The sequence below is a fragment of the Helianthus annuus genome, chromosome 5 (genome assembly GCF_002127325.2).
Source record: "Helianthus annuus cultivar XRQ/B chromosome 5, HanXRQr2.0-SUNRISE, whole genome shotgun sequence".
Classification (NCBI taxonomy): Eukaryota; Viridiplantae; Streptophyta; class Magnoliopsida; order Asterales; family Asteraceae; genus Helianthus; species Helianthus annuus.
In genome coordinates, this window is record NC_035437.2 from 143,356,473 (window position 1) to 143,379,629 (window position 23,157).

At 38.0% G+C, this 23,157-nt stretch overlaps 1 protein-coding gene across 11 annotated transcripts; it reads right to left on the reverse strand.

Annotated features, from left to right (window-relative positions):
- Positions 1-997: 997 nt before the first annotated feature.
- LOC110941520 lies at positions 998-15,469 on the reverse strand. 11 transcript variants are annotated; one of them, XR_002594137.2, is made up of 10 exons: positions 14,925-15,469; positions 14,210-14,764; positions 14,045-14,129; positions 13,922-13,976; positions 13,481-13,545; positions 13,129-13,172; positions 12,773-12,912; positions 12,434-12,608; positions 11,498-11,587; positions 998-1,229 (listed from the first exon to the last, which is right to left on the reverse strand). XR_002594137.2 is itself a non-coding variant. In XM_022183159.2 (5 exons), the coding sequence occupies exons 2-5, from the start codon at positions 14,354-14,356 to the stop codon at positions 13,500-13,502; spliced, it is 333 nt and encodes a 110-aa protein (XP_022038851.1). In that variant the 5' UTR covers positions 14,357-14,764; positions 14,925-15,136; the 3' UTR covers positions 13,493-13,499. The 11 variants fall into 11 exon arrangements, 1 of the variants encoding a protein (XP_022038851.1); XR_002594144.2 differs by having other exon boundaries at positions 12,434-12,589; positions 12,773-12,816; positions 14,925-15,139; XR_004894509.1 differs by having other exon boundaries at positions 12,723-12,816; positions 14,925-15,139.
- Positions 15,470-23,157: the final 7,688 nt, after the last annotated feature.

Here is a 23,157-nt window from a genome sequence, read left to right on the forward strand (position 1 = left end):
GGGCGTTTTGCGACACGTGACAGTCCGTTTTTTTTTTTAATTTAAAACATAAAAAATTTTATTAATTTAAAATAAAAATTACTTTATTAATTTAAAATAAAAATTACACTACTTGAAATAAAAAAAAAACCGAAAAAAAAAACAGAAAATAAAAAAACCGAGTAAGCCGGCTTGTTGTTGTGAAGGTTGCGACCTGCCGGTTTAACCATAGCCGAAGGTGGGAGGCATGAACGGAGTGGCGCCACTTAAGTAAGCCGTGTACGTTAAAACACTCGGGTCCAAGTCTTGAAGGTTATACGGGTGTTGCGGTTAGGTTGTGTTCGGGTTCATGGGTCTTGCGGGGACACCAAAGGGAGGTCGGAATGGATGCATATTTGTATAAAATATAGAAGTAGGAGAGAGTGTGATTTTTTTTTTTTATAAAAAATAGGAAGAAGTGGGTATTATTTATATAGTGGGTAAATTTTGGAATTAAAAAAAAATTATTAAACAATTGACCGTTGTCAACGGTCATCTCTTGGCCCAAAGCAATTTTCAGCGTTTTTTTTTAAAACGCCAAGTTCAATTTTTTTTTTTCAAAAATCACGCTAAATAACGCCTACCGTAATGGGGGGGGGGGTGTTTTTTTTCATTTTTTTTTTAAAAATACCGCCCCACTACGGGTGGTTTTAGTTAAAAAAAGATATGGTATGTTTCATCAAGTTTTCAATGTTACCCATTCTACTCGTAAGAGATAAAAGGTTACACTGCCAACCCATCATAATAACCGAGTCAAAATTGTCGTTTCTAATTGAGAGACACTAGTCGTTTACCCGCGCGATGCGGCGGGAAACATATCACTTAGGTTGGTGAGTTTAGGGCTATGTACAGAGTGGTTCGGTTTGAAACATATCACTTAGGTTGGTGAGTAGGGACCCGTGCGTTTCGACGGAGTTGACGATTTGCATGGTTATCCTTGTTTTCTGTTAGTTTGTCGATTGTTTTGTGTAGTCATGAATGGCTTAAAAGAAGTGGTAATTAACAATTTAGTATTAACATGAGTTATAATACCTTTGTTCAAATCCACCTACATGGCTACATCTAACAGCAAGGAACCAAGTCCCCTCACCTAACAAAATACAAGGTTGATAATTCTCATTAACAATAGGAGAGTAAGATAACAATTGTAGATCAAACGTGAGTTGTTCTGGTGCAGTAGTTGTCAAGCAAAGATTTGTACTTCAAAAAATCTACAACAAAAGTTAAAACATTTGTATCATATAAGACATATCAAATAAACAGTTTAAGTTAAAACATTACAACATAAGAATTTCAATTCTCTTTTGATATAAGCAGGTACTTCAAAAAATCTACAACAAAAGTTAAAACACTTCCATAATATAAATTAGCAACATTTTAAACTCCACTTTTAGAAGACTTCCTCCTACCTAAATATCGATCCAAAAAGTTTTGCCCATGCCATTACCTATTTTTCTTCTTTTTTTTTCTAGGCATGAAGACTTCTACCTTATGCATAACTCATGTTTTACACTCTTCAAAAGACACGTTGCTTTGTCTAGTTTGTATCATATAAGACATATCAAATAAACAACTTAAGTTAAAACATTACAACATAAGAATTTCAATTCTCTTTTGATATAAGCAGATGCGAAAAATTCACCCCATTTACTGATGGACAGGTCAATTTGGGTTTTGATCCCAAACTGGTCAAATGAGTTAAATAAAAAAGCTAGCTAAAAGTGGAGCATGGCAAACAAGTTGGAAATCCTACGGAATCTATTTCTTATGTATTCAACCTCCTAAATCGTTATAGTCATAAATATAGATTAATATTGTAATAATAATATTTTTAAATCATAAGTAAAGCATTACAGTTTTATCAAAAAGTAAAAATAAAGTTATAAATGAGTGCACGGGTCGGGACAATCCAATCCAGTCCCGTACTAAGAGATGACCCGTTGCAACCGAAACCCATTTAACCTGTTACCCAACTTTCAACCTCCAGATCCAATTCATATCTATCGATGCAGAATATAGAAATATATTAGGAGAACTTTAATTCAAGGCAACAAAAGAAATTAGAACAAGTGGCATTTCGCCTAACTAAGCTAAATTTTGGTAGAAACTTGAACAGTTAACAAGTTTTCAAGACTTGTAACCAACTTACAGTGAAAGTTAAAAACAATTCTTTATTAATAGTTTTAGAAGCTAAAACAGCCACTACAAAATGTGTCTCAACTGCACTTTACGTTTAAGAACTGACAAGGCGGTGATTGGCCGCATAATGAAAAAGAGGCTGGTGACAGGTGCTTTTACATATCTAGCCATCTCTTTAGTATAATTTATATCCCTGATATCATATTTTTACTAATACTTCAGTTTACAGAGGACACAGTAGGTGGCATGAGTGAAGGATAAATTCAATCTGCTCTGTTAATTTCAAAGAGACATGGTTCTTAGGGTGTGAGGGGTGCATGCCCAAAGAGATTAGGCAAACTTTCCACCCACCCAATCATATTGTGGCATGTATTTCTCCTCTCATTCTTGCCTAATGCCCAAAAAACATAAGGGGTGCATGCCTAAATTTGAGATTAGGCAAACTAATTTTTTTAAAAAAAAGGATGATTGGTTGACAAGATATGGGCCCCACCACCGATCGGCAAGTTAGGGTTGGCAGTGGACATGTGATACGTGGTCGAAAACCGGTGATCGTTTATGCTTAAGTTGATGTTTTTACGTAGCTTTTAATCTTGAATAGCTTACTTTTAATGAGATTTGTGTTTTACAGGTCTAAAAGAGTTTAAGGAGCTAATCGGGAGCTAAACGGAGCACCGGGACGCGAACGGATCAACCGGGGATGTGAAATGAAGAAAACCGGGTTAATCACTAAGAATGGATGTATTTTGGGGAATGTTGATGGATTTAAAATGAATATATTGGAAGATGGCATGATAGAGGGCTGAATTACGAGAACGTGGGCGAAAACGGTGAGTAAAACGGAGCTATAACGAAAAAGTTATGAAGAAAACAGTTTTGGACGAAACCGACAAAACCAGGCAGCGTCGGGGACGCCCAAAAGGGCCGTCGGCGACGCCCTCTGGATTGTTCCGTCGGCCAAAAACCTCCGTAAACAGCTAATTAAGCCGTCGGGCGAAACTGAGACTTCCAAGGGCCGTCGGGGACGCCCTAAATGGCCGTCGGCGACGCCATCTGCATTCTCATATCGCGAAAATACTTGATTTTTGAGTTGGGGACGAGTTATAACATCAATTTTGACCAAGAAACGTGGGTTACACATTATTTTGAAGTTTGAATATCATATTGGGGCCCCTAATCACCATCTTCACCTATCATTCCATCTATCATCCTCTCTACAACCCGAATCAAGAACAATTCATCATCATCTTCTTGATTCAAAACCCTAGCTCCACGAATTCCCTAATCCATCAATTCACTCATCCATTCACCATCACCAATCATCCAAATCCCTAACCTTCATCCATCAATCCATCTTCAAGCTTCACAATGATCCAATTCATGCTTCCAACATCCGGTGATCAAGTTTCTTCGATCATGCTTGGCTAATTTCTTGGAGGTTTCACCCCGGTGTAGACTTTTGTAAGGTTTAGGGTTTATTATGTTTTGTTAATTGTTTTGTGACAACTTGAATTGCGTTTGAATCTTAGACAATTGTCCTACGTTGGTATTGAATTTGCAAACTGTCGAGTGAATGATTAAATTTGACTTTGTGAAATGAGTACACGTATTTATGCCTTGTCTTTTGGTAGGATTTGCTAGTCCAAAGTAACGAAGTGTATCATGGTCCGTTGTTTACGACGTTGATAGCGATTGACACCTAAGCTTTGTGATTGTGATCCGTTAATGAACTATTTCAAGTGAAACTAATTAAAATACATAGTAACCCTAAGTCTTGCAATTGTTGAAACCGGGTGTGAACCTTGTTTTCTCAATATTGTTCAAACAATCATTTTCAATTCTTGCATTTAGTAATCTCGAGTAGTTAATTTAATTAATCATTTTAGTAAGTCTAATTCACATCTTCCAATCAAACAAAAACACAAAAATATATCTTAGCAATCTTCATAATTGTGATAACTTCATAATTCAATCAAATCCGTACACAAACCACATACTCTTCGTGGTTCGACCCCTCACTACCACTAGCTATTTGTTAAGGGTAATTAGGGTATATAAATATTATCTTTGACCGGAGCGCGACACTCCGATCAAATTTTGGCGCCGTTGCCGGGGAGTGCGTGCGCTTTGTGTTTGGATATTGTTTGAAGTTGTGTGATTAACTGTTTAATTTGTTTTGCTTTCTTCTTGTATTGTCTTTTTCCTTGTTACGCGGGGTTTGTTACTTGTGCAGATTACAGGTAGTGCATGCGTACACGAAATTCCGGGAGGACTTCACCTCTAGTCTACGAACCGGAAATTGAAAGACTCGCAAGAAGAAACTTAGCAAGCCGGTTAGAAGCAACTCTTGCTTCTAATCAAACCAACCGAACACCACCACTCACACCGACCATTGAAACCGATTCAATGGCGAACCACAATTCCAACCAAAAATTTAACCCAAACCAAAACCTCCACCCAAATCAATTCCAAACCCGAGGAACCTTTTTCCCCGCTCAAGAGATACCGGGTGGTAACACCAATGCAAGACCACCCACTCCACCTTTCCGAAACCAAAACACCAACAACACCCAACGAACACCTCAACAACAACCTCTTCACCGACAAGCATCGTTACCTATTAACCTTGATGATCGGAATGTCAACTCCGATCGAAGAGGTAACCGTGATCACGGCAATCCCGTGAACGAAGACCCATTCTTCAACATTGACGATTTAAGGAATGCAATTCCCGATGACGAACCGTATAGTGTTCCCGGTTATCAATCGCCGGAACACGTGAGCATTCATACGGAAAATTCGGACGATGGGGGTTATTATGATGATCGAGCCAATGATGATGAAGATTGGGGTTACTTGAATAGGGGAAACGTATACAATGCTCGAAGGTATGACGATGAGGAGTTTGGGTCTCAAAACGCCAACTATGTTGGGGAAGAAGAATATGGTTACGGGGGTGGAAGAAACAATGGGTATGGGAACAACCGTCAACCACAAAACAACAACCAACGGAACCGGAATGAAGGGTTTTACAACAACAACAATAACAACAACAATGTAAACCCTAACCGGATTCCTCGTTTTGTGGGAGGTGGTAACCCGAGAGATAATCGAAGAGAGGAGAGACGGGATGAAAGACGGGATAATCGAAGACCGGTCGATCAAGAAGTTAATGGGCCACAACGTCGTCAACAACCTCCACGGGGAGTCAATGACCGTTTCTGACCGATAGTGACCGAAAACAATTCTCCAATAGTATGTGAAAGGAGGATGTTTGATTGTAAACCCCATTACATCAACATTCTTCCTCATTTCAATGGAAGGTCTAACGATGAGCCGTACAACCATTTGACGGAGTTCTCATCCATTTGTGACACTATTGGAGGACACAATTTCGCATTAGAGGAAGTGAAGCTTCGCCTATTCCAGTTTTCATTGAAAGATAAGGCAAAGCAGTGGTTCTTTACCCTTCCGGCCAATAGTATTCGAACTTGGGAGCAAATGCAACAAGCATTTTTGGACGAATACTATTCCATGGCCAAGACCGACGATGCTAGAGATGAAATTCGGTCATTTCGTCAACTTTCAAGTGAGCCTTTACATGAAGCGTTCACCCGATTCAAAGAACTCATGAGGAGATGCCCACATCACCAAATAGAAAAATGGGAATTGGTGAAATGCTTCGTACGGGGGTTGGATGATGCAACTTGGAATCGTCTTGAGACGACAAGCAATGGTACACTCTTGAGCAATCATGAGGATGACGATTGGGAATTCTTGGAGAGGATGAGCAAACGGTCCAAACAAAAAGAATCGGCCGATAGAGCAAAAAGGCATCCGGTTTCCCGATCACTCCCCGATCTCGATTCCAAGGATAGGATTTCCACTTTAGAGCGGGAAATAGCTCGGTTGAAGAAAAAGAAGGAGGTGAACGCGGTTCAATTCGATGTGTGTGAAGATTGTGGTGATATTGGGCATAGCACCAAACAATGTCCAACGGGGTCGAGTGACTACGCCGAAGAAGTCAACCAAGTGTGTGGGGACCGAAAGCAATATGACATGAACTCCAACACTTACCATCCGGGTTTGAGAAATCACCCTAACTTCCGATATGGTAACGCTTCAAACCAAATGAACCCGAATTTTCAATCGGGTAATCAAGGAGGTCAAGGTGGGTCCTCATATAACAATCGTCAAGGTGGTAACCAAGGGGGTTACCAAAGGAATTACAATCAAGGGGGTAACCAAGGGTATCAAAACCGTGAAGGTAATTATCAACGAGGTTACAACCAAGGCGGAAATGGGAGTAGTGCTTCAAATTCTCAAGGTGATGACTCGATAAATTCGAAATTTAATGCTATTATGAATGCTATCAATCATTCAAATCAAGAGATGAAGAAAGAGTTTGAGGTACGAGATAAATCCCATAAGGCGTTGGAGAAGCAAGTGGGGCAACTTGCTCAAGAGATGGCTCAAATTCGCGGAAGTAGAGGAGGACTTCCAAGCGATACTACAGTGAACCCGAAGCATCAAGGTTTTAGCACAAGCAACGTGAGGGATGCACGCGTTAGCGCGGTAAGTATTCTTTTAAATGATGAAGTTTGTAGTGTTGAAAGCATTCCACCACCACAATTCGTTGATGGTGTAGTGGAAAATATAGGTGAGGAGCCGGAAAGTGAAAATGAACACAAAACGATTTCACAAAGTAAAAATGAAAACGTAACTAAAAATTCTTTTTGTGAAAATTGTTTAAATCAACTTAACCCGCTTAATGCATCGAAAAGTGAAGAACGGTGCCCACCGAAGGACGAGGGGTGGGAAAATTTTAAGCAAGCTAAAATTAATTTACCGTTACTAGATGACATTAAAAAGGTTCCGGCTCATGTGGAATGCTTAAAGGAGTTAAGCATCGAAAAACGGCACAACAAATTACCCGAACCGGTTGATTTGATATCTCATGTGAGTGCCGTTTTATCGAGTGCCCTTCCCCAAAAAGCTCAAGATCCGGGAGACCCTCTTATTCCAATTCAAATCGGAACATTTAAAATCGAGAGGGCGCTCCTAGATCTTGGAGCTTGTGTGAGCATCTTGCCCGGGAGTTTGTATGACCAATATGATTTTGGTCCATTAAAAATTTTTGATACTCCCGTGGTATTGGCCGATCAGACTCCCACGCATCCAAGGGGGATGGTGGAGGATGTGATTGTTAAGGTGGATGATTGCTACTACCCAGTTGACTTTTTGGTAGTAGACTATGTTGGGTGTGTTGGGGACACCCAACCAATAGTTATACTGGGTAGACCGTTCCTGGCAACTGCTAATGCCATAATAAATTGCGCAACGGGGACGGTAAGCATGAAGTTTGGGGACCGGGAATTAAATTTAAATGTTTTTCCAAAATTTACTAACCCACTCGGTGAGGATAAGTGTCCTAAAAAGGACATGAATCCAAACAAAAAGGTGTGTGCTATGGTTGGTAGGTTTGTAGAAACAAAGAAGAAGCCGGTCAAGAAGAAGAAAGCAAAGAAGTCACCTCTAGAAAAGAAGAAGGAAGAGGAAGTGAGGAAGTTTGGACCGTTTGGCAACAAATGGTATGAATCACCAGTCGGTGATTTCGAGGAGCTTGTGGACGGCAAGCATGCCATTCGACCACCATGAGGTGGTAAGTTAATTGTTGTTGTATATTTTATTTCGCATTTCGTTTTAGTGTTATCCGTAGTTTAGTTAGTATTGTTGTTGTTGTACAATTTTGTTATTTCATTTTAATAGTTAAATGAACGTTGTGGGTGTGTTCTCTATATAACCCTCACGAGACCTACTCGTCCTCCCAAGCTATTGGGGGGTTTAAAAGGGCTTGTTGCATACGCTAAATGCAACCGTGATTCCTACGAAAGTGAGTTAGGCTTGTTGTTGTTGTAAATTATTTTCCACATAATTCAAAGTGAAATAACGCATGGCTTGGTAAGGTGTTTCATAAAAAGGGTAGAACTAGGTAACTAACAAATTTTGATGGTTGTGAGGAGCATGTTTCTACACAAGGGTTAGAATTTGTAGGTACAATATGTTCGCGGGACAACCGTTTTTATGAAGAGACAAAGGAGATATGAGTATCAAGCGACAAAAATCAGGTGCATGTGCTTCTTTTTACTTTGAGTCTTAGTTAGGAATAAGTGGAGTGTATTTTTGTATTTTATTTCCGGGGTGAAAATTTGGGGGAATTAGCCGTGTCACATCCCTTGTGCATCTAATACTCTAGTTTTCACACATTGAGGACAATATGTACTTCAAGTGTGGGGATGGGGGAGTAGTAAAAATTTTCGTTTTTGACCCGTTCATTTAAACACTACACATTGAGGACAATGTTTACCTCAAGTGTGGGGATGGGGGAAAATTTCAAAAATTTTTCAAAATATCTTGTCTAAAAAAAAGCGATCTTAAAAGCACAAGTAACTAAGTCAACGAGGGATGTCACAAACCATTTGGTCTTTTGTCATGGTCAAGTTCAAGTTAATAGCATGACGGGTATTTAGTGGGTGGTTATTTGGGAATAATCCGCCTAAGAAATTAGTAGTTTATGCATGTCACATACCATACCCTTCTAGATATGTGAGAATTTGAGCCACTTTTATATCATAGATTACATGTTTGTGTTTCTTTGTTTGAGTGGACCATTAGTCATATATTGTAGAACTTGCAACTTTTGATACGTTTGAGACTATAGACCGAATACAAGCACGAGAATGATTAAGGCATTAGGTAAACCTTTTCTCTTAAAACCATTTATCTATCCTTACCCAAATAAATCCCCTAGTTGCCCAATTTGAGCCTAAACCTTTCGTTTGACCACCTATTGCCCATAGCCGCTAAACCTTTTCTTTTAAGCCCGTGTGATGAAAATTCGATTATAGGAATTGCATTTGTATAGTTGTTTTGATTGTAAAAAAAATCAAAATTAGAAAATGTTATGAAAAAGAGTTGAAAAGGCATTGAGAAAAATACAAAAAGATGTGTTAGTAGTCGTTGAATAAAAGGCGAAAGTTGTTGCTTATAGTTGATAGTTGTATTTAGTTTTGTCTAGGTTTGTGGTTTGTAATAAAAATCGAATTTTCATCGCCTTAGCCACTTTAAAAATATCCTAATTCATACCCTTTGCCTAGCCCCATTACAACCCTTACAAGACCTTATGACTTGTGCTTAGTGTTCGTGATCAATAGTGGAGAATGATTGAGTTGCAAGCTTATGCGGGTATATGTTCTAATCGGTTTGAGTGCATATTCTTTGAAGTGCTAATACATTATAAATATTAGCCAATTTATAAGCCGAGTGGAGAGAACATTGTGAGGGATGTGCATGAACTGTTGGTTTCACGGGCGGGTTAATCTTGGGTAACCATTTGTGCAAATAAAATCACATTACCGCTAAATATATTGAATACTGTAAAGAGTTTGAACTTTAGCATGACATTGGACCTTAACCTTCGTCTCGGGAATGGGGAGTGTATTCGTTGTTCGACCCACGTGAAAGTGAAAAACAGATTTGCTTGAGGGCAAGCAAACGACAAGTGTGGGGATGTGATACGTGGTCGAAAACCGGTGATCGTTTATGCTTAAGTTGATGTTTTTACGTAGCTTTTAATCTTGAATAGCTTACTTTTAATGAGATTTGTGTTTTACAGGTCTAAAAGAGTTTAAGGAGCTAATCGGGAGCTAAACGGAGCACCGGGACGCGAACGGATCAACCGGGGATGTGAAATGAAGAAAACCGGGTTAATCACTAAGAATGGATGTATTTTGGGGAATGTTGATGGATTTAAAATGAATATATTGGAAGATGGCATGATAGAGGGCTGAATTACGAGAACGTGGGCGAAAACGGTGAGTAAAACGGAGCTATAACGAAAAAGTTATGAAGAAAACAGTTTTGGACGAAACCGACAAAACCAGGCAGCGTCGGGGACGCCCAAAAGGGCCGTCGGCGACGCCCTCTGGATTGTTCCGTCGGCCAAAAACCTCCGTAAACAGCTAATTAAGCCGTCGGGAGAAACTGAGACTTCCAAGGGCCGTCGGGGACGCCCTAAATGGCCGTCGGCGACGCCATCTGCATTCTCATATCGCGAAAATACTTGATTTTTGAGTTGGGGACGAGTTATAACATCAATTTTGACCAAGAAACGTGGGTTACACATTATTTTGAAGTTTGAATATCATCTTGGGGCCCCTAATCACCATCTTCACCTATCATTCCATCTATCATCCTCTCTACAACCCGAATCAAGAACAATTCATCATCATCTTCTTGATTCAAAACCCTAGCTCCACGAATTCCCTAATCCATCAATTCACTCATCCATTCACCATCACCAATCATCCAAATCCCTAACCTTCATCCATCAATCCATCTTCAAGCTTCACAATGATCCAATTCATGCTTCCAACATCCGGTGATCAAGTTTCTTCGATCATGCTTGGCTAATTTCTTGGAGGTTTCACCCCGGTGTAGACTTTTGTAAGGTTTAGGGTTTATTATGTTTTGTTAATTGTTTTGTGACAACTTGAATTGCGTTTGAATCTTAGACAATTGTCCTACGTTGGTATTGAATTTGCAAACTGTCGAGTGAATGATTAAATTTGACTTTGTGAAATGAGTACACGTATTTATGCCTTGTCTTTTGGTAGGATTTGCTAGTCCAAAGTAACGAAGTGTATCATGGTCCGTTGTTTACGACGTTGATAGCGATTGACACCTAAGCTTTGTGATTGTGATCCGTTAATGAACTATTTCAAGTGAAACTAATTAAAATACATAGTAACCCTAAGTCTTGCAATTGTTGAAACCGGGTGTGAACCTTGTTTTCTCAATATTGTTCAAACAATCATTTTCAATTCTTGCATTTAGTAATCTCGAGTAGTTAATTTAATTAATCATTTTAGTAAGTCTAATTCACATCTTCCAATCAAACAAAAACACAAAAATATATCTTAGCAATCTTCATAATTGTGATAACTTCATAATTCAATCAAATCCGTACACAAACCACATACTCTTCGTGGTTCGACCCCTCACTACCACTAGCTATTTGTTAAGAGTAATTAGGGTATATAAATATTATCTTTGACCGGAGCGCGACACTCCGATCAACATGCCTAGCGGCATGTGGGGTTGCCGAATGGGGTTGCCGAAGGCACCCCGCACACCCTTAGGCTCTTAAGCTAGAACAAAAGGCATACCGACATGTAACCCTTGAGTTTATAATCAATAATCACAAAGATAATTCCAAGTCAGCAATCTTATACATGTCACAAATTGTTGCAAAAAAACATATAATACAGAGCACACTTACCAATTGAGGACCATCGATTATACATCTACTCCATAAATGATGGATCTTTCACCTATTTCGGTCCACCTGACTTTCTCCATCCTCTTATCTCTGAAACATCAAAAAAGTTATTATAATTTATAAACTTTCTCTACTCTACTTTCAGCTTATATTTTAACACAAAAATACAGGGGTAGGTCAAAAGATCCAAGGGCATACCAGTGAAGTCGGTATCACCGAACAAAAGTCAATTAGTTTTTAATCAAATTACCTTTCTGCTTGGCATTTCAAACTTAAAAAAAAAAAGAAGATTTTTGCCAAATCACTGAGCTGAGCTAGGGCTTTGCAGTAGATGCCAAAGCTTCAGTCGAAGTTATCATAATGATGAAAGCCCAGGCTTCAATTGGTTCAAACAAAATAAGAAAAAACATAACAGTTAAACATCTAACTTCTACAATATGTCAAAAATGAACAAAAGAATCAGAATGACCCATGACCCAACATGTAAACCAGTTGAACTCACCCAATGCATTTAAAAACACAGCAAATATAGTCAAAAAAAAAAGATGAAGCAGATCTGAAAATCCAAAGCTTTCAAAAGTGCTCGAGTAGGATCAAATTCAATTTTCATAAATCAAGCATGCTAATTGCTAAGAAACCATGTTGGATTGTAATGAGTCACTCCTAAAGACAACCTTCCAAATGGTTAACAATGAATAAAACAAATGATTTAGGATGCCTGAAATTCAAAAGACAGAAAATAAAACAAAAGAAATAAAGGTTACACGTAAAAATGAAAGTGACTATAAATTCTTGATGTACTATCACTAATGTCTTTGAATTATGTTAACCGAGAATCAATCACTCAAAAAAGTTAATCGAAAAGTTCGTACATTGTTCAAAACACAATATCAAAAATCAATCTGTAAAATACGAAGTCCAAAACAAAACCACTACCTTCAAGCCTTGTTTCTTAACCAGGTAACCAGGTTGTATCCACTCTGATTGTTAGATATGTTCCGCCTACAACTGCTCCGACCCGTGCTTTGCCGTACATCTCCCTTTCTTTGAATTGTGTAAAGGTTTCGAGATATAACTTCGCCTTTTGGTCATCTTCAGAAGATGGAATGAACTACATGTCAGCCCATACAACCAAATCAATTAACAGTTACATAAAGATACACACACACATATCTATACTATATATAATATGCATACCCATTCCACCCAATCATCAAGCCCATACCCACTGTGATTTCCGGCTACAAAGCAAACATGGTGAAGTGAAACACTAACCAGCCCCATAGTGTCAAGATCGTGCTTTACGGCTCTTCAACGCCCTTATAAGAAAGCCAAAATGACAAAACCCGTCAAACATTCTATTTCCAAACCGCCAAGCAGGTTATCATCCTCAAATTTTGGAATACCAAATTCCTCTACAACTCGAAAAATGATACTTGTATGTCAATACCAAAAATATATTAGAAACTGATTATTGTTTATTTTTTATTTCTTCTTGCATCTATATAATTTTCTTGGATCATTAAATAATTGAGCAAGCCTGCCTATGTGATTCAATAGCTAAGGTCATTTGTGTAAAAGGGCATACTTATTTGAACTTGAAAGTTGGAATCATTCAAAGAGTTGCTTACCAACATCCAAGCCAGTTAATTTAAGCATGAATCACCTAACATCCCTGCAAGAAAAAAGCTTGCATGAAGGCAAATAAATAATCCACATAGAAGTGGGGAATTTTGTCGATTACATTCTAAAATATATTATCTTTTATGTAAAGTGTGTTTATCCCTAAATTGGTAGAACACAAAAAGAGCCTTCTTCTGTTGTCATGTTTTATGGATATACTTCTTTTAAATTCAATAAATATAAAATTATCATTGGAAAACTGGTAATCATGGGATAATGTTTTTCTCCTCACACTACTTCCATCGATTGTTTTTCAACATAAATATAGGTACCAAATAAGGAAGCAAATGCCGAAGTTACCTGTAGTAAATCTTTTTTTTCACCAATTAGGATTCCTCTCCTCATGGCATCTCCAAACATTATATCTGTACAAATATCAAGTCCCATAATCTCAAAAAACATGATAATAGCGAAAATATTAACATATTGTGCATATCCATATCTGAATCATTCAGATCTAACCTTCAAATCTAGATCCAAACAACATAATTTTAATACAAACTACCAAACCTTCAAATCTGGATTCAAATATGTAACCGTCTAAGCTACCAAATCAACAAGAATAACAAATTTTACTCTCAAAACCTCACCAAAAGCCAGAACTAAATCCAAAAATCAATATCAGGAAAACAAATCTGGATCTATCTACTCATTTACAGCTTTAGGGTTTCAAACCCAGTTCAAATCCCTAATTTTCCTCTGTTAAGACTACAATTACGTCTAGATGGTCAGAAAACAAACCTGTGTTTCAATGAAGAGAGGACAAAAGTGTCAGTTGCACCTCTTCTCCGTCGATCTGTGGTGAACACATGTTAAATCATAAAATTTTCAAAGGAAATAACCACAATCAACAACAAAGCTTACCTGATACCAGATCTGAATGTTTGAACGCATTAGGGGTTGGGGGCCGTAGATCTAAAAGTGTCAGTTGCACCTCTTCTCCGTCGATCTGTGATGAACACATGTTCATAGGAAATAACAACAGTCAAATCTTCAAAGGAAATAACCACAATCAACAGCAAATCTTACCTTACGGTTGTCGAGTGGTCGGAATGCCAACTTAACCAGACAACCACCATCAATAGAACCCGCAACAAACGCACTCTTCCTTCCATCATAAGCTAACAGCAAATTTCCGAGGTGTGAAGCCCGATACAGAAAGCTGAGAAATTTCATGATTTCTCAGAAGAAATTGATACCTAAAACCAAACTTGAAATAACATTAGCACAGAGTATCATTTATCAATGCATTATCACCTCACAAGCAATTAAGCATTATAAACGGAACACGACAAATAAAATAATAAAAATGTAATTTCCAAAACTGAAATAACATTACAGAAATAAAATTAAGCATTATAAACAGAACACAGCAAATAAAATTATAAAAATGTAAGTTCAACACTTATCTTCTTCGACGATGACGGCACCAACAGTGAGTCAGCCGACTGTTGCTGCGCCGGCGGCGTCTGAACCGGACGCTGTTGCATTGCTGGTTGTTGCGAACCAGAACCTGTAGCGGGTAACCCTAGGACCAGCCGGGAACTCTTCTCCGTAGCCACCGATCTTTGCAGACTTGATTCACTATAAAGTACACGATGCCCGATTTGGTGAGTTATGAAACCCTAGGTCTCAAAATCGTAATTATTGTTCCAAAACTCATGGATATTGAAACCCTAGACCTCGAAAATCGTATTTTTTTTGTTCCAAAACTCATGGATACTCAGATTAAAAAAACACAAACCTGATGGTTGTTGAATCGGAAGAACGAACTTATTCGAAGTCATATCTCCCTGATTTAATCTTCAAATCGGAGATTAAATCGGTGGTGTTAGAGAGGAGATGGAGCCGTTCAATACACATGAGAAAGAGATCTGGCATGATGTTCTTGAGTCGCAGAGAGAGAGAGAGAGAGAGAGAGGGGGGGTCTGATGAAGTTTTGTGACGTGTGAGTTGTGAGAGAAGGAATGGAAAGATTGATATGTGTGAGCCGTTAGATCACGATCCGTGTGAAAAGTGAGACAAATGGATGGTTGAAGATGAACCAGTTGAAGGGTAAATTATTTGTGTTTCTTGATGCTTTAAGTGTTGTACATTGTGCATTGATGGTGTTTTAAGTACAAAAATAATTACCTTAAGTTGCCCCTTGGATATGCTTATTAATATAGTATAGATAAAGCATGACCTTAGTTTCTGGGCGTAAGTATTGCTAGCTCCAGAATATCCATTGGCAACCCATCAACTTTTAGTTTTCTTTTAAAGGTATAAACAAAAAAAAAAAAAAAAAAAGAACAGCTTTTCAAAGTTCCTAAAAAAGTGCTTGTTCTTTTTAGTTTTTATCAAAATCCATTTTATGGCATAAAGAACATAACTAATGAGATAGTTCAACAAAAAATAGAAGCACCATTAAAACATGTTATGTCATCAGTGCAGAACATTTTACTTCAAATTAAGAGCATGTGTAATGGGGCTCCATATACCGCCCAAAAGAGAGATAGCGCCCCCATAGCGCCCCGCACACAGCGACGGGCGGCGTTATGGGGGGAAAAATGGGGGCAGGCGCCATATATATCACGGCGTTTTGGGCTTTCCTTTTCAACCTTTGACCAATCAAAATAAAGCATGGTTTTTATAATTAATTAATAAAAACAAAAATTAATAATTAGGTAATGATGGGTAGGGGCTTTATGACTACGGGCTCTAGTGTTATAACGCCCCATAAAGCCCTTGTGTGACGTGGCACGACACGTGTCGCATAACGCCCCACAAGGGGCTTTATGACTACGGATGGCCTAATAACTCACTGGAAGCTAAAAAACATAACAAAACACTTTACTTCAAATTAATAAACTTGACCGTGAATCCGTGATCTACTTTTGAAATCGATTGGGCTTCTACAAACTCCTCAGCCTCGAGTGCTAAGACATACCTGCCATTATCAGGCTTCTATTGAAAGAGTTAGCTTCATATTACTTGTTTTTAGTGTCAAATCATACAGCGGGTCAATGGTCGGGCTATCAAACAGAGATAACTCAAATAACCATAACAAACAACTTTCTTTTCTAATATAGTTTTAAGGAAAGTATATCAAACTGAATATAATTTTAACCTATGAACATGATGAGCTCCATCAGCATGTCTATCCACAAGAACCACACCAGCTGTAAGTGGAGCTCTCTAGAGAGTCTCTTGACTGTTTCAAAATAGTACGACAATCTGATATCAAATACTATGATAAAATCAATTGTTGGTGCAGTTGTCTGTCGACTACATCTTCGTTCGAGTCTTAGGGTAGGGAAGATCGTATTGTGAACAGAAAACGAGATTGTATAGATATTAGGCTTAGGATCGCTTATATGACCCAATTAGAAGTTAGGACCGCTCGAACGACAGGATAATGGACCGCTCGAGTGACATTATGTTGGACCGCTCGAGTGGCAATTGTCTGGTTCGCTCATATGGACTTGTCCATATAAGCGAACCCAAATGCTTATAAATAGGGGTTCATTTGAGCGGTTCATGTGTGTGTTTTTCAAGGTGTAACGGCGAAGCCCTGCCCGTTTGTCTCCGAATCTTGTATATTTGACATATTATCAATAAACGAGACATTAAATAGTGAAATCAAGCTTTACGAAGACTAATTCAATGAATTCCGCCTCTGAATTAGTCTAAGCGCTCTTCTGAACGACTCGTCAGGTCGGAAAACGTTCCTACAAGTGGTATCAGAGCTCAGGAGGAAGAGTTTTTACCGTTTAGCTCGATTTTTGCTCAAAATTCTGGTTTCTACACCTTCTTTTCTTAGTTCGGAAAGTTTTAACGGTCGGAATCGTCTCAAAATCTCAGGGATTGTGCGCAACTATACAGAGACAAACCCTTGAAAGTTTGGTGTCAAAATTCGAAGTTTTAGTGGGTCAAAAATGGATTCGAAGTCAGTCCGCTCGAACGAACACCCGGTCCGCTCGAACGGACATTGATTGGGATCGCTCTTTTGGACCGCTCATTTGAACATTTTCTGGTCCGCTCGAACGAACAGTTTCTGGTTCGCTCGAACGGACATTGAGGCTTATCCGGTCAGTTCGCTCCAAGGTTATCCGTTCGGTCCGCTTATCTGACCCACCTGGTCCGCTCAATTGGACCGCTGATTCGGACAACCGGTCGCTCATCTGGTCCGCTTATTTGTCACTCGATCCGCTTATCGATACACGGTCCGCTCAACCGGTTCAGTTCAAAATTTCCGGTCTGCTCGATTGACTGGCTCGCTTATTTGACAGCTGATTGTTTCGTTTTTGGTCAACAAACACGTATTGGGATTTTGTGAAAAATGACGATGGTATTTGATGAACAGGAAAACAATAAGCTTGAAGATTTCAATAATTGGTATATGAGAAATATGGATACCGATTATAGAAATGTGAGTTCGGATATTTGGATTAAGAGTTTTGAACTATTCATATGTCAAAAGGAGGAAACGTTGAAAGAGATAGAAAAACGGTTTAAAATTTAACGGACAACATGTGGAGTACGGGTATTAGGATGTCAAATGATGAATATCTATCAAAATTGACAACTGCATTACCTGCTAAATGGGATGAGTTTATGGTTGAGCTAAAACAGAGAGATTTCTTTCCAGAGCTTTTTCCATATCAGTTCTTTAATGAAGTTAGAGCAGAGTTTTATAAGGAAGAAAAGAAAAGGAGGGATTTTTTGGCTAAGATGGAAAATAATTTAGATAAACTGGAACTGGATGTACTCATTGAAGTTGATAGAAGAGTTTGTGGTTTTCTTGCAACAAAGAGTAATCTGAAATATGATATCAAAAGGAAATGTTATATTGATGATAGTATGAATCCTTTTGATTTTGTTAAACTCTTTTGTGCAGGAACAAACAAGATGGAAACAAAGGACGCTCCAAAGGATGAGGAATCTGTAGAGTCTGGATCTTCAAGTTCTGCATTAGTATGCTCAAAATGTGACAGCTTCAAGACTGAAAATGACAAACTCTGGAAGGATGCGGAAAGTTTGACATCAGAAGTCAAGAAGTTGAAAGAAGAAAAACAAACTGATGAAAAGCAGATTCTTATTTTGAAGGAAAATTGTGAGAAGTTGAAAGCTGAAAATGACAAACTGTTAAGTAACATGAACAGTTTGACATTTGAAAACAAAAAATTGAAAGAAAAAGCAAAAGTTTTTGAAGGAAAAATTAAGGATTTTGAAATGGAAAAATCAAGAAGTGAAAAAGAATTTCAAAACCAAATGAAAATTCTTGAAGATGAGAGAAATGTTTTTAGTCAAAATAACATTGAGAAGCAAAAATTGATCAATTCTCATCTTCAGAAAATTATAAATTTGGAAAAAGAAGGTGAACGTGCTCAAAAGAAAATCAAAGAGTTGGAAAAAGAGCTTGAAAGCAAACAGAAATCTTCAGAAGATTTAGATTTCTGGATTAAGTTTGAAAACAAGAATCTGAAAGCGAATGAATCAAAATTTCAGGAACAGATAAAAGTTTTGATGAATGAAAAATCTGTTCTTGAAAATTTGAAGAATGATAATGAGAAAACAATCAAGTCTCATTTTGGGAGAATATCTCAGCTTGAAAGTGAAGCTGAGAATTCGAGGAACAAAATTGATGAACTTGAGAAGAAATTGATAGGTTTTGTGACTAAATCAGACAGTTTGAATTTTCCCTGTCCAAAACCAATCAATTCTGTTCCAATAAGTGACAATGTCACAAACTTTGATAATGTCAAAGTTGAAGATTGCGATGAAAAATCTGATGATGTAAATGAAAAACTTGAGAAACAAAAATTATTTTTGAAAACAAAAGAAAAGTTTCAGAAAACTGTTCTGCAATCGACTGAAAAAGGAGAATGCTCTAAGCAAAAACCTTTGAAGAAGAAAGTGGAACAGAAACAAAAAGTTAATAAAAGTTCATCAGATCGAGCATCCAATCGAAATAAAAAATTACAAAAAATGAAAAATGAAAACTCAAAAATTGTTGGTAATAAGTGGTGCAGGTTGGACCACAATGCTTCAAAGCCAAATCCAGCAAACTTGAGGAAAGAACATCACCAAGCCAAACAATGCTTTGATCTGAGCGTTTGGACTCAAAATGGTGATTGGTACGATAACAGAGTGTGTTACAGCTGCGGATATCACGGACACATTGCTGTTAACTACCAGTATTGGAGTTATGAGACCAGGAGGTGCTTTAACTGCAACATTAAAGGTCACATTGCCAGAGATTGCCCAAGTAGATCAAATGAAAGATCAAGGGTTGTATCTCAGAAAGTGGCAAAGATTCCAGTCAAAGTCAAGCCCCAGGAACAGAAGGTTCTGAAACCTAATGTTCAAGAACAGTCATTTCAAGAAAAGAAAGTTAAACTTTCACAGGGGCAGAAAGACCGACTGAGGAAGAAGAGGAAGAAAGCAAGAGAATATCTAGAGAAGATATTGTCCTCGGGTTCATCCGTTGGAAAAAATAAAAGTTCTGATGAATTGATTTCTTCGATTGAAAAGTCTAGCAAGACGAATTCATCAGATACAAATCTGAGGACAGAACAGAGAGAGAAAAAGAAGAAAATGGTCGGCGATGAATCTGACAGGTCAAAGTCAGACAAGCCACCTGCAGGCAATGATTCTGGTTCGTTAAAACCAGAGGAGCCATTGGTTGAGATAAAAAAGGAGAATTCAGGTTTAACAATGGATGATGCAAATTTTCCACCATTGTTGAACAAGAATTCGAAATCACCCAAGGACCGTCAGGCTTGGGTGAATCTGTTTAAATGAAAAACCTGACTTGCCGGAGATCCCAAGATGGTATTGTGGATCATGAATCGGCATCCTTCTTAATCTGTGTTTGAGGTTTTGCAGGACTTGCCGGAACTCCCAGGTTTGTAAGCGAGGAGTATGAATCGGCACCTTGAGATTCAACCAAAAGATGGTAATTGGTTGAAAAACAGGTTTGAAAAGCTTAATTGCTAAATCTACAAGTGGTTGTATGTTTGTGATTGTTATAAATGGTTCAGAATGAGAACTAGTTGTTCGTACAAGTGGTTAAATCAAGGTCATTAATTTGAACTTGATTTAATTATCGTTCATGAAATTGGTAAACAATGTGATGATTTTGCCCCAATTTTACAAAAGGTAAAAACAACTAAACTTATTTTCCGAAAAAACCATTCTGATTAATACAAACTTAAGTGTTTTGAAATCATTATGGGAAAATAGTTTGTTGTGAGGGGGAGTTCTGATTGTTTAAGCCAAACGGATGGAGAATTGAGGTGTTTCGATATCAGTTGTCATGTTCTGTACAGTTTGTTTTCAATTTTCTTTAGATGTATTTGAATTTTAGGGGGAGTAAGAATTTTTAGAAAATCCAAAAACATCAGAAAATTTGAAAAAGACAAAAACATGATAAAATTGAAAAATGAGTTTTTGTTGCATATAAGAGGAAATGATAGTAAATCAGTGGACTATCACAGCACGCTAAAGAAATGTAATGTCAAATGTGATAAACGGTCTCACTGATGATGTGACGATAGGTTTTCGTACATTTAGTAGATTTATTCGGGATATAAACTTAAAATTTCAAACTTGTGAAATTCGTGGGGAACACTACTTGGATATATAGGTAACCCCTGAAATCTCGTTTGAAAGGTCTCGTATTCTGATATACTAGGTGTTTATACTCTATGATGTCTGGGGTATTATTCCGGGACTTCTGCTGAACGGTAGTTCTGACCTAGTCCTTGGCTAATACTTTCCGCAAAATGCTTGAAACATAGCATAAAGCATAAGAATTTTTAGAAAATCCAAAAACATCAGAAAATTTGAAAAAGACAAAAACATGATAAAATTGAAAAATGAGTTTTTGTTGCATATAAGAGGAAATGATAGTAAATCAGTGGACTATCACAGCACGCTAAAGAAATGTAATGTCAAATGTGATAAACGGTCTCACTGATGATGTGACGATAGGTTTTCGTACATTTAGTAGATTTATTCGGGATATAAATTTAAAATTTCAAACTTGTGAAATTCGTGGGGAACACTACTTGGATATATAGGTAACCCCTGAAATCTCGTTTGAAAGGTCTCGTATTCTGATATACTAGGTGTTTATACTCTATGATGTCTGGGGTATTATTCCGGGACTTCTGCTGAACGGTAGTTCTGACCTAGTCCTTGGCTAATACTTTCCGCAAAATGCTTGAAACATAGCATAAAGCCCTCAGTTGATTAGACAATAAAATTGATAATCATCTGTTGTAGCTAAAAAGATCCTCTAAAGGGGACACACTGCTAAGTCGAAGCTGATATCTCTCTGCTGAACGGAAGTTCTGACCTGAGATCCCTCAGTTCTCGCATCTTTCCCCTAATTTATGTACAGACATCATTGTAGTATTCATACCTGTAAGACTGAATATTGGGATTCTGGATACGGGAGTATATTCAAGAGGTGGGACACATGAATTGAACTAAGTTCATAAAACACCTAAATAGTATCCTGAATAGATTGAAAATTGTATGAAAATTTAAGAGGACAATTATATCGTCAATCTACGTGAATCGTTTAGAACTTAAAACGATTAGAAGCTTAACGGTGCTTGTGATGTGTCTCAAAAACTGATATGATCCTCTTGCACAAACTCACAAAAATATGTTTGTTTTGCGTTTAAATTCTTGTCTGTACATTTACGTTTCATATTTTGAAAAATCCAAAAAGATTTTTGACAACTGATGTTGAAGAGCTGATTTTCAAAATCTCAAAGGCTAAACCTGATGAACAGACAGGTTGGTTAAGTGGTTTGAAATGTTTAAAATGATTCATTAGGTTGAATCAGAAATTGGAATGTTTCAAATTTGTGATCAGTGTTTAATTGTAAAAAGTATCAAATGATTAGTTGATTCATTAAGTTGAATCACAATTGTGTTGTATTTTGATAGTGTGTCTGAGTCTTGCAGGTTTCTGATCCTGTTGCTACAGATAGCCAGGAGACACATCAGAACCAGAGAAAAGCTTAAACGGAGAAAGCCAGGAGTTGATTTCAATGGTGATAACGATTTCCAGACAGAGATCCCAGCATGATGATAGGGGGAGTCTGATGAAAGTTATAGCCAGAGAAAGATCCAGGCATATACTTCCAGGGAGAAGTTCCTGAAGAAGATTTGATTCCAGGCAGAGTTCCTGAAGAAGACCGAACAAGATTGAAGAGCTGTGAATGATTGAAGACTCTCACTGAAGATTCCGTCAACATTCAAGGGGGAGTCTGTTGGTGCAGTTGTCTGTCGACTACATCTTCGTTCGAGTCTTAGGGTAGGGCAGATCGTATTGTGAACAGAAAACGAGATTGTATAGATATTAGGCTTAGGATCGCTTATATGACTCAATTAGAAGTTAGGACCGCTCGAACGACAGGATAATGGACCGCTCGAGTGACATTATGTTGGACCGCTCGAGTGGCAATTGTCTGGTTCGCTCATATGGACTTGTCCATATAAGCGAACCCAAATGCTTATAAATAGGGGTTCATTTGAGCGGTTCATGTGTGTGTTTTTCAAGGTGTAACGGCGAAGCCCTGCCCGTTTGTCTCCGAATCTTGTATATTTGACATATTATCAATAAACGAGACATTAAATAGTGAAATCAAGCTTTACGAAGACTAATTCAATGAATTCCGCCTCTGAATTAGTCTAAGCGCTCTTCTGAACGACTCGTCAGGTCGGAAAACGTTCCTACATCAATGAAAGAGTAGTTAATAAGGTCACCACAAGGGGCATTTATAAACCGTTAAAACTGAGTGAAGCACCCAACGAAAGCAAGTCGACAGGTTCGGTTCAGCGTTCCGTTTGGCAGTTTGACACTCCGGCTGACAGTTTCTTCCTATTTTTGTGAAAGGGGTCCATGTATAAAGTTGACAAAAATAAATTAACGATGGATAACTGTAGGCATCTACTCTGTAATAATGATTTCTTCT